This window comes from Triticum aestivum, chromosome 1B (genome assembly GCF_018294505.1).
Source record: "Triticum aestivum cultivar Chinese Spring chromosome 1B, IWGSC CS RefSeq v2.1, whole genome shotgun sequence".
NCBI classification, from domain to species: domain Eukaryota; kingdom Viridiplantae; phylum Streptophyta; class Magnoliopsida; order Poales; family Poaceae; genus Triticum; species Triticum aestivum.
In genome coordinates this window covers 60,701,824-60,713,285 of record NC_057795.1, presented here as the reverse complement: position 1 = coordinate 60,713,285, position 11,462 = coordinate 60,701,824, and the positions used below count along the sequence as shown (strand labels likewise).

Here is an 11,462-nt window from a genome sequence, read left to right as displayed (position 1 = left end):
CGCTTTAACCTGCAAAAGACATCTCAAACCCAATGCAAACATATTCAACGTTGAATCCAAGTTCGGATAACACCTAACGGAACCGAAAGTGCTCAGGCGCTAAGCCTGTTAAGGTTTGTCGGTTACAAAACTCACTCGGCATACCGAGGCAAATTTAAAGTATCAAGCTCAGAAGTTTTTACCCCTCTTGTGGAGGGCTGGAAGGCGCAACAAACTCGTCCAGGTTGATTCCATCTGCAATTCGAGTGGCGGCGGTGATGAAGGTCTCCATGAAAGATCGGAAATCGTGCTTCTTGGTATTAGCCACCCTAAGAGCCACCAGCTTGTCCTCTCGTGCATCCTTGCAGTGAACGCGGACCAGAGACAGAGCAACATCCGCACCGCACCTGGCCGAAGACTTCTTCCACTCCTGCACTCGACTTGGGACCTCGTTCAGTCGAGTCATCAGAGACTCGAGGTCGTTCTGGAGCGTCTCTCTTGGCCAGAGTGTTGTGTCGATGCGAGAAGTTGCGACCTTTAGCCTTGCGAGATAGTCGATGACAGCAGCAACACGAGATTCAAGTCGGAGCACATTCATGGCGACTTCATCTATCACGGAGAGTTGATGGGGTCCAGGTTTACTTCCAGTCGACCAGTCTCCTCTTCAAAGTACTGGCAAAATTCTGCAAGCACAACCACCGAGTTAAGACAACAGTCGGAGGTTACAGTTAAAATATTTGTTTGATACAAAAGATTACCTTCAAGCATGAGGAACAACTTCTTGGCGAGTCCACCCAGATAAGCCTCCAGATCGTTCTTCTTTCTCATCAACTCACTGGCCTTGTCATTCAGGGTGGTCTTGTCACTTTTCAGTCGACTGACTTCCTGGTTGGCAGCATCAAGAGCAGCTTTCAGATTGGTGTTTTCTTCTTCAAGCTTGGTCACTGAAGACAGCTTCTCATCTGCAAGCTTGGTCTTCTCTAAAGCAGTTTTTTGCATCTCAGCCAAGTCAAGGTCTTGCTTCTTTAGGGCATCCCTCACTTTGTCTGCAAAGTTACAGTGAGATTAAGATTCGGAAACGAGTGAGAGGCAAAGGCAGTCGTCGAAGGCCTCACCAAACATACCTTTAGCTTCCTCCTTCGCCTTCGTCAAGTTCTCTTGGGCCAGTTTCAGATCAAGCTCGAGCTGAATGTGTTTGTTCTCCAACTCAGTGTAATGAGCCGCAAGGTCACAAGATTTCTACGAAGAACCAATCGACAGATGTCAAAGACAATTCACTTCCGAGTGACTAAGGAAAAATCATAGCGTTTCTAGGACTACGGCCGAATACATACATTCGACCATAGTCTTGGGGACTACACCCAGTGGGTGCACTCAGCGTGCCCCCACTAGTTTCATCAGTTAGAGTCGACCAGTCGACCAACAACAACAAAAAAAAACGGGAGATGTTCTTCAGACTATAGTCGACTGCCAGCAGTCGACCACAGTCTCGGGGACTACACCCAGTGGGTGCACTCAGCGTGCCCCCACCGGTCTATGAATCTATTCGACCTAGTCGAGTAAGGAAAAAACTTAAGACATAAAGCCTATGGTCGACTGCCAGCAGTCGACCATAGCCTTGGGGACTACACCCAGTGGGTGCACTCAGCGTGCCCCCACTAATCCGGAATTTCAATCGACACACCTAGTGGGTGTAGGACAAACTCTAAGAATTTCACAAAGAAGAGTTTTCAGATATCATATCCTAACAGAACAGGCAGTGACCGACTGACCTGAACATTACTCTGAAGAGCCGAACTGGCGTCATAGGCTGCCTGGCTGGCTTCTCGTATTGCCTTCACTTGCTCCATCATGACCGCCGCTTGGCGTATTGCTTCTTTAGCAGCACTAGCTTGGTCTTCTGGAACGTGGTAGGTTGAAAAAAGCGAGGGTTGAGCAGCACTCGACGACGAAGGACGAGCACTCGTCAATGGCACCGCAAAGGTTACGGTAGGCCGAGTGACATTGTCTCCCTCCATGACCAACGTCTCGGGTGCTGGCACGTCCTGAGTCGCCTTGCCAGCAGACGCTTTCTTGCTCCTCCTCTGCCTTGGTGGTTCCTCGTCGTCGTCGTCGGGAAGATCGATAACGACATTAGATGAATCTGTAGAAAAAGAATCAAAATTAGAGACAAGAAGCCAATCGACTGAAGACGGAACTACAAGAGTCATACCAGGTTTCGAAGTAACAGCATCCTCCATCTCCTGATCTCCAGCTCTGGCCGAGGTATCAGAAGTAGCAGCACTGCAGTTTCATAAGACAGTCGATTAGCTCATGAGTCGACCAAGAATAAGTTCATGAGGAGCAGACAAATTCAAGCTACACCATTACCCTGAGATAGTGGGGATCACCATCTTCATCTTCGGCAAGACCTTCGCCGACTTCGACGGCGCCACCCGAGATTGCTTCAGAGCTTTCTTAGTCGGCGCCGGAGAAGTAGTCCGAGGGCGCTTGGACGACTGCGTGACGGTTGCGACACCCTTACCGCGCTCGACCGCGGGATCATGGACAAGCTTCGAGCGTCTTTCCGAGCGAGGAGGTACAACTTCCTCCTCCTTCTCCTCTTCTTCCTCCTCACCAAAGTCATCACCCTCATCATCGTCGTCAGCATCCAAATCCCACTCCTCCGGGATTTCGCCCCCACTTCCTTCCTCCTCCTCAGTCGGTGTTTGCGCTCCATTGGGCATCGAGTATAACTCCGTGGTGGCCTGTAAGGAAACAAAGCAAAACAAAGATCACTCGACGAATTCGCAGCAAAGCAGAATGAATAAAGCAAGATTGCAATTGGAAATAAGTGGCCATACCATGTCCGGTGTGTAGGTACAGTCGAGTGGTGGGATCCTCCAAGCCCCTCGAGGTTTGTCCTTATTCCCCGTGATTGTGGCCACCCACCTCTCCAGTGTGGCGTCGTCGACCGCTTCTGGATGGACCCGAGTGGTGTCTTCGGTACCACAATACAGCCACATCGGGTGGCCTCGGTACTGAAGTGGTTGGATGCGCCGCCTAAGGAAGACCTCCAGAAGATCCATACCCGTCACTCCGTCCCTAACGAGTTGGACTACGCGCTCCATCAGCATTTTTACCTGAGCTTTCTCCTCATGAAGCACTTTCAGAGAAGAGGGTTTGTCCACTCGGTCCATGGAAAACGGAGGGAGACCAGTCGACTGCCCCGGCGTCAGCTCGTCTTGGCAGTAAAACCAAGTCGACTACCACCCTCTGACCGACTCAGGAAGGGTCATGGCCGGGAAAGTACTCTTATTCCTCATCTGAATCCCAAGACCCCCGCACATCTGGATAACCTTAGTCCTCTCGTCAACCGGACTTGCCTTTTTCACCGTCTGTGAGCGACAGGTGAATATGTGCTTAAAGAGACCCCAATGAGGTCGACAACCCAGGAAGTTCTCGCACATGGAAATGAAAGCAGCGAGATGGGCGATAGAATTGGGAGTGAAATGGTGGAGTTGCGCCCCAAAGAAGTTCAAGAACCCTCGGAAGAAAACACTCGGCGGCAGAGAGAATCCACGATCGATATGAGTGTCTAGGAGGACGCACTCACCCTCCTGCGGCTGCGGTTGACACTCGGACCCCGGAAGCCTTGCTGACCCATGGGGGATCAGACCCTTGTTGGCCAGGTCATTGAGATCCGTCTCGGTGATGGTCGAGCGGATCCAATCCCCTTGGACCCAACCCTTTGGCAGGCAGGATCTTGACGAAGATCCGCCCCGACTGGACGCTCTCCCCTTCGCTTTCCCTGCCGCCGTCGCCTTCTTCACGCGCTCCAAGGCTGCCGTCTTCTCGTTCACCATTGTCGCCGGCGAAGCGCGCGAGGAGTGGATAAGCAGAGACGAGAGCAGGCGCAGCGGGCGGAGGCAAAGAGGGCGGAGAGAAGAATGGGAAGGCAATGTTCAAAAAAACCCTCGCCCGGCGCTTTATATAAGGACACTTCCGAGTGGCTGACGAGTAGGCCCGGGCGGTCCTGTCACATCCCAAAACAGTCGCGCACGCATGATACGTGGCGAAAAAGGCGGCGTGGCAATCGAGGCGTTTGCGCCTTATCCCATCCGAGTACCGCGGTCCGCCCCGCTTCGCACGCTTCCCAAAATTCGGATCCCGCAAAATCTGCTAACAGCAGACCAATCTGTCAGACGATATCTTTCCTGCGATCCGTCGCTCGGAAGTTCACTAAAGTTCAAAAGTTCACTCGACAGAAGACAAGAATGGATCAAGGCGACTGAAGTAAAAGTTGACGCCAATGCCGAAAGAAAAATCACCGATCCAGGATACGACATAATCAAAGCACGGGAAATAGGTCAGAGAAAATCATCAACTCCTTCCTCACTCGAACCTCGATCCATTCGGGGGCTAATGATGATGTTATGTACCTAGGGTAGGGTCATGGACCTATCTAGGATACCATACCAAAGGACATCCTTAGACGAAGCTACCTTTGAGTCGACCAAGAGGGACTTCACTCGACAAACTCAAGGACACTCGACGACGAAGATAGCCACTGGACCATGAAGCTAACCACTCGACGGCTAGGAGACCTAAAGTCACTCAGCACGCAACGGTCTATCATTAAGTAGCTTTAACAGTCTTCATAGCACTTTATGAGGGCGTTACCAGTAACCCCATGTCTTAATGTACTTTAAACCCTGCATAACTGAGGGCCGGAGGGGTCTGGCGAACTCTATATAAGCCACCCCCTCCTCAGTGTAGAGGGTTCGCACCCCTGTAACTCATATACACAAAAACCAGTCGACCGCCTCCGGGCTCCGAGACGTAGGGTTGTTACTTCCTCCGAGAAGGGCCTGAACTCGTTAAAAACTCGTGTGTACAACTACTCCTTAGCTAGGATCTTGCCTCTCCATACCTACCCCCCATTCTACTGTCAGACTTAGAACCACGACACTCATACCACTCACACTACTGATCATTCATCTAAACTGAGCAATGAATAACTAACCAATCGGAGAGGATTATACATCTGTAAATGAAACATAAGCATCACAAAAAACTGATCATAAAGTAACAACACGTCGCATTAGTATAATCACCTCCAAAATGAATCAAATGGATCACAATAATTTTAGGTAGCTCATTTGAGCATATTGAAGAATGGGGGAGACATTACATATTGCTAATTCTATGAATCCATAGTTTAGCAGGTTGACTACTCACACAAAATCATGGGGCAACGGGGATCGGTGGTCATGAATATGGTGATTAATTTACCTTTGACAAAGTACTAGAACATGACAGATGAGATAGCCTCTGAATGTGAAGTACTAGTGATGGTAAATTGTGATATATTTACACAAGTTCTGTGGATATATTCGAGTTAGAGGTGGCAGAGATAGGGACAAGTGGATATTGAGCCCATGTGCTTCAACCATGGGTCACGTGGGACTCGTAGGCCCCACCATAACTTTGCTCTTTGGTTGTGGTGCTCTTCTAGTTCAAAAATAATTCCATATTTTTCTTTTATTTTCCTTGTGAGCTTAGAATATCTGTTTTTATGCAACCAACAACATTGAAAGCAGAAAGTAGTATTGGACACTTTATTAATATATTATTTCAGATCAATCATAAAACATGCCAATGTACTGATATTAAAACATCAAAGCTATAAAATTATGGATATGTTTAGGAAGTACCAATGGACTATGTGGCTTCACCTATTTCAGCAGTTGATGTCGATAAACTTATCGAACGAACGTGATGTGTTCAACTGGAAGTTGCACTCTTCTGAAGTATTCATCCTCAAACCCATGTATGTTAATATTAGAATATTAGGGAATCATTCCATTCATGGTACATTTGGATAAAGTCCGTTTAAACGTGATGTTATTCATGTGGTATCTTACCGTGGTGTGATGCAAATGAAGGATAACATGTCTAAGCGTAGATGCCAGGGCTGCAAGAGTGTTGTTTTTGTGACAAGGAGGAATCTATTCCTCATCTTTATATCTCATGGCCATTTTGTAGCTCTTACCTGGCATATGATCCACATAGTTTTTAACCTACCTCCACCATCTAGCATAACCAATATGTTGGCAATTCGCCCAGCTTGGTACATCCTAGAATTAAGGCACATACCTGCATGGGAGTGTGCGTCTTACTTTGGGAAATTTGAAATTGCCACAATGATTGTGTGTTTAACCTAACAAAACTTTCAAAAAAAGATGAAGGTTATTTTTCCGTGCTACATAATGATCTGTATGTCAGTGCTACACTGCTGCAGGATCACACGTTATGGCCTTTGGGTGCAACCATTGAAAGACGGTAGCACGAGATACACTCAACTGGTTTGAAAAGCGATCCAGTAATAGACCATATGTATGAGCCATGTAATCCTGTTATCGCCCAGTTGTGTCGAGCCTTTGTTTTAATACTTCTGATATTTTGATAACACTTTTTATCAGTGATGGATGTGGGTATCGTACGATGAATAGTCCAGGGGTTTAATCCCCTTTTTGAAAGAAAAAGAAACTCTTTGGTGGTGAAGAAAATCATCTCAGACTTCACCTTATAGACTCGTGGTTTCAAGAATTTGTTGACAAGGTTTTCGCCTCCTCATGGCAATAATACTTATCCTGACCTCATGTGCAAACATACCCATGAAATCTTTGGTGAGTTGCTTGCTTTTATAAATTGGTTAACCTTTGAGTAAGATATACAGTTGAGCCCTTAGTTATTTCTTGAAACAAATAGTGTCCTTCAGTATCCTTGTTCCCTTGAGATCCTCGATCCTTCAAATTTCAGTAAGTTTTTCTTTTTGAGAAAATCCACCGACTTGAACAAGTATCTTTGTACTACTATATCGGTAACCACTTGTAGAAGAAAGAGGGAACACAAGTTGGAGGGAGATGTAGTAGGGTGTTGAATGGAGTACTGCCCATTTGTATCTACTCTTGACGCTCACATTGACGTCATTCCTATTGACGATTTTTACTCGCAGATGTCCAACTTTGGTAAACGCACCGAGCTCCTCCACAAATTGATATGTGCGGAAGCTTCAAATCCTCAGTCAACACAGGTGCAAGCGGACGCAGGTGTGGCGCACCACTCAAACGAGCTGGAGGACGTGGCAACTGTGGCGGCGCATGCCCCTTCAGCAACACCAATAGACGTGTGTGATTCGGCGTCGGCGACCATGGAAATGGTGCTCAGAGCAACTGACTTATACCTCTAGGTCAGATCTTTACTAAGACATTGCGTAATGTACTCAAAACTTGGTACTGCTACGATGGCCGAATACCAGCAAGAAAGGGTGGTTGGCTCCTCCAACACATCTACGTCATTGACATAAATTGATACACACCATGGCGAAAGGGTGGTGCCACTAACCATGTCATCAGTGATCTTGAGAAGCTCACCATGGCGATCGGTATCGTGGACACGACCAAGTGCACACCATGAGTGGATTAGGTATGAACATTTATTACATTGATCATTTCGGTTATAAAATCCCTCATTGAAAACTTCATCTACAAAACATATTACATGTTCCTAGTACTTCTAAGAATCTTCTTTCCATTAACCGCCTTCCTAGTGATAAGAAGTCTTATCTTGAATTTAGCCTCAAATACTTTTTGATCAAGGATCAGGCAACAAGGAGAATAAGACATCAAGGAAGATGTGAAGGAGGTCACTACCCCTTGATTCAATATAGGGCGTCCAATAAGTGGGCTTTCAGTGAAAACCAAACTAACTTCAAAACGGTGGCACAAACGTAATGGTCATCCATCTTTTTATATTGGTCAACAAGTGAGGAATAATAAGCTACCCTTTCATGGCGAGCTAGACATGGACCGAGTGTGCGATTCTACAAAAAAGGCCAAGAGTCACCAATTACCTTACCCGGTGTCTAGTATTGTGTCTACGGCCCCTCTTGAGCTTGTGTTCTCCGGTGTGTGGGGGTGGCTTGTATCTCTCTTGGCAGACATGCATATTATGTAAGTTGTATGGATGATTTTAGCAAGTTTATATCGATCTATGTTGGTGCGTGTCCGATCTGAGCCGGTGCGGGCATGGCCTGAGCTGGTGCGGGTTTGTTGCCGGTCCATGTGGGTGGCGTGGCATCGGTCCACTCTACCACCTTGTTGCGGTTGTGCGCCGCTCCTCCTCTTGATTTGGTCACAGGAGGCTCTTGCCACTGCGGTGCTAGCTGTGCTCTGGCAGGCCGTTCGGGTCTGTTGCTGGCACATGTGGTGGTGGCGCGGTCGGAGCCATTCCAACGCTTGGTGGCGGTGTTGCAATGATTTTCCTGACAGCTATCGGTTGACCCTCCCTCCTACTAATGTTCCTCGTATCGCACTAGGCTAGTGAACGTTGGTATTGTGGTTGGTCGCGGGTTGGCCACTCGTTGGTTTGTTGTTGCCGAGGTTTGGCCCCGTGTGGTGTGGTTGTTTTTTGCATCAGCGAGGTCTTGTCTCCATGGTGATGTTCTATCTTAATCAGCATGCTCTCTGATTCAAGGGCCATAGTTTGTCATTGTCGGTGTGATGCAGGCTGCAAATTGCTCTCAGTTGGCAGTGACAGGGCCCCTACCCGAGTGTTAAGTCAGGTGGATAGACACATGCCTATGGGTGAAAGCCTTGTTTTCGATGGGGACGGATCGACACATGCGACGCTGTCACAGTGACACCATCTCCCTTTGGAATAGTCGTCGAAGGGTTCGACCTTGCCACTAGACCACGGTTAAGTTGGTCGTTTCTTAAGTTGTCGCCGTGGCTATTGGCGTGGCTAGACCACACCCCTATCTCGACGGAAGGAGGAGGGGGTCGAGGACGGTTTTAGCCGAAAGTCGTAGTGATAGACATGGGGTCGATACCGGTGGCGATGACAGCCACATGCATCACTTTTCCTTCTTGGAAGCGTCTGCGAAGATCCGGCTCACTTCTATCCACATAGAGGGCATGTAGACGGTGGAGGTCAAGATAGGTCAGGTTGGCTAGGTCCTTTTGTGTGCTCATAGCTAGGGTTCTAGCTTGATTGTCCCTTAATCAATTAAGCCTTCGTGTGATTTTCGGTCTAGTTCACCATTTGAACCGGGCCAACTCTATTTATCTTTATATAAAATCTCATAGCACCGTAGCCTAGTGACAATTTTTCTTGTGAAACACGAGTTCGTTCAAAAAACTTAGGGACATGGGAATCTAAACAAATACAAGAGCCTGAACAAATTTAGTGAGCATGTCGGCTGGACGCCGGCCATGTGGCAGGCCGGCAGCTGTCGTGCCTCTTGCAGCAAGAGAATCGGAAGGAATCGTAGCATAGAGAGATCGGGTCGAAGCATTTAAGATATGGACTGTAGGCCTAGGTGTGCAGGTTAGGGCCAAAAGGAAAAGATCAATCAGCTATCTAATTGCGATTAGTCTTAGCTATAATCAGCCTATAACACGAAAATTACCTTTTAATGTTCAAAGAAATGGTTTTTCAGGTGGGGTGGGGTGGGGGGGGGGGCGTATGCATGGGAGCACTCCCCATCACAATATGTTTGATGGCATCATCGCTAGCTCCATCTGGTGAGACAAGAGAGCTAGTACAAGTATGAACAGGACTTGTTCAAGCCATGAATACACAACTATGATTAGTTGGCCGTTGCAGGCAGGCCTGCCACTGCAAGGAAACACGCTTTCCTTGTTACTCAGGTGGGAATTGGTGAAGACCATTTCCTTGATATCCACATGCGCCCCAACAGAACAAACAAAAAACCTCTTCTAAGTTCCCTTTCCATATATATACTGGCCTTCTTCAACCCTTCGAAGCATCACAAGTTCACAACTCATAAGAACTAGTCTGCACAGCTCTTTGCCTACTCGACAGAAGGCACTTGATCTAGTGAGAATTAACGTTCGCATCCAAATGGCCTCAGGATTCTTCCTCCTTGTTCTTTTGGCTCTATCAGCTTCTCGTCCTCTTGCCTCCGACCCTGGCCAGCTCCAGGATTTCTGCGTCGCTGACAGGACATCCCAAGGTATGTATAATCACACATGCGCGCATCACTACACTGAAACGTCTAGGTTACTTATTTGTGCCAATATGTAGTTGTTAACTGTTCAAAAACTGTGTATGTATGTGCAGTTTTCGTGAACGGATTTGCATGCAAAGACCCAAAGACTGCCTTGGTAGAAGACTTCGTCTTCTCGGGGCTTCACATGGCTGGGAACACGAGCAACAAGCAAGGCTCTTCTGTGACCGCAGTTAACGTCGCGCAGATTGCTGGATTGAACACTTTGGGCATCTCCCTTGCTCGTGTTGATTATGCATCCCATGGTCAAAACCCACCGCATATCCACCCCCGTGCAAGTGAGATCCTGACTGTGCTAGAAGGTTCGCTCTATGTTGGTTTCGTGACCTCGAACCCTGAAAACGAGCTGTTCTCAAAAGTTTTGAACAAAGGGGATGTGTTTGTCTTTCCACAAGGGCTGATTCACTTCCAGTTCAACTATGGAACTAGCAAGGCGATAGCCATTGCGGCGCTGAGTAGCAAAAACCCCGGAGTGATCACCATAGCAAATACGGTGTTTGGATCAAATCCATCCATCTCAGATGATATACTTACCAACGCCTTCCAGGTGGACAAGAAGATGGTAGACCATATTCAAGCTCAATTCTAGGAATACACCACAAGATTTGTTTATTTGATTCATTAATTTTTTATTTGATTAAAGATTGTAATGCATGTTTCTTTACAATGTAACTAGCGGGATGGCCCACGCATTTGGGTGGCTAGATGTATTACATGTTATCGTCATATATAGTTGGTATCATTTTCTTTGCCAGTCACCTATTGTTAATTGTTGTTGGATTATGCTCAACGGTATTGTGGAATTTTATATGCCAGTCAGGACATAGGTTATGTTATACCGAAAAATATGTTTTGCCTAAACATGATATTATTCAACAGTAAGATTTGTCAATATTTTTTGCTGCAGAAAGACCAATATTTTAAATAGCACGCTATTTCGCCGTTATAACGCGGTTATAGCATATTTGGAAGGGAGACGTTACGTTTTGGCAAAATCAGACGCTACGGCGCTAATCACGTAATTAGCGCGCTACACATGCTATAACGTTGTAACGTTGTAACGTTATAACGTGCAGACCATGCAAAACTGAAATAAGCACAACCCAGCAGGCCCAGTAGGCCAAAACCAACCCACGATCACTCGCTTTCTCACTCCTTTTATCAGATTCTCCCACTAGCTTTCTCACTCCTTTTATCAGATGCATATATTGCTTGCTCCTATGAAAAATTTAGTTGCTTAAATACTTTATTTCTAGATATATTTGATTTTTTTTTGCAAACACTATTTTAAAATATAGCACGCTATTAGCGCGCTATAACTTGTGTAGCATTTAGAAAAGGGCCTCGCTATATTTTGTAACGCGCTATTTAAAATATTGAGAAAGACACACTGATCTCCATGTTCGAT

General features: G+C 46.8%; 1 protein-coding gene across 1 annotated transcript; it reads left to right on the top strand.

The window, feature by feature from the left end:
* The first annotated feature begins 9,888 nt into the window (after positions 1 to 9,888).
* On the top strand, positions 9,889 to 10,643 carry LOC123086683 (putative germin-like protein 2-1). The gene is made up of 2 exons (XM_044508464.1): positions 9,889 to 10,000; positions 10,108 to 10,643. Exons 1-2 carry the CDS (start codon positions 9,889 to 9,891, stop codon positions 10,641 to 10,643), a joined length of 648 nt encoding a protein of 215 aa, XP_044364399.1.
* The last annotated feature ends 819 nt before the right edge of the window (positions 10,644 to 11,462 follow it).

Excerpts from the sequence above, each read along its gene's own strand:
- LOC123086683 (XM_044508464.1), top strand. The coding sequence starts at position 9,889 with ATGGCCTCAGGATTCTTCCTCCTTGTTCTTTTGGCTCTATCAGCTTCT. Across the intron at positions 10,001-10,107 it reads CGCTGACAGGACATCCCAAG|TTTTCGTGAACGGATTTGCA; the intron begins GTATGTATAATC and ends ATGTATGTGCAG.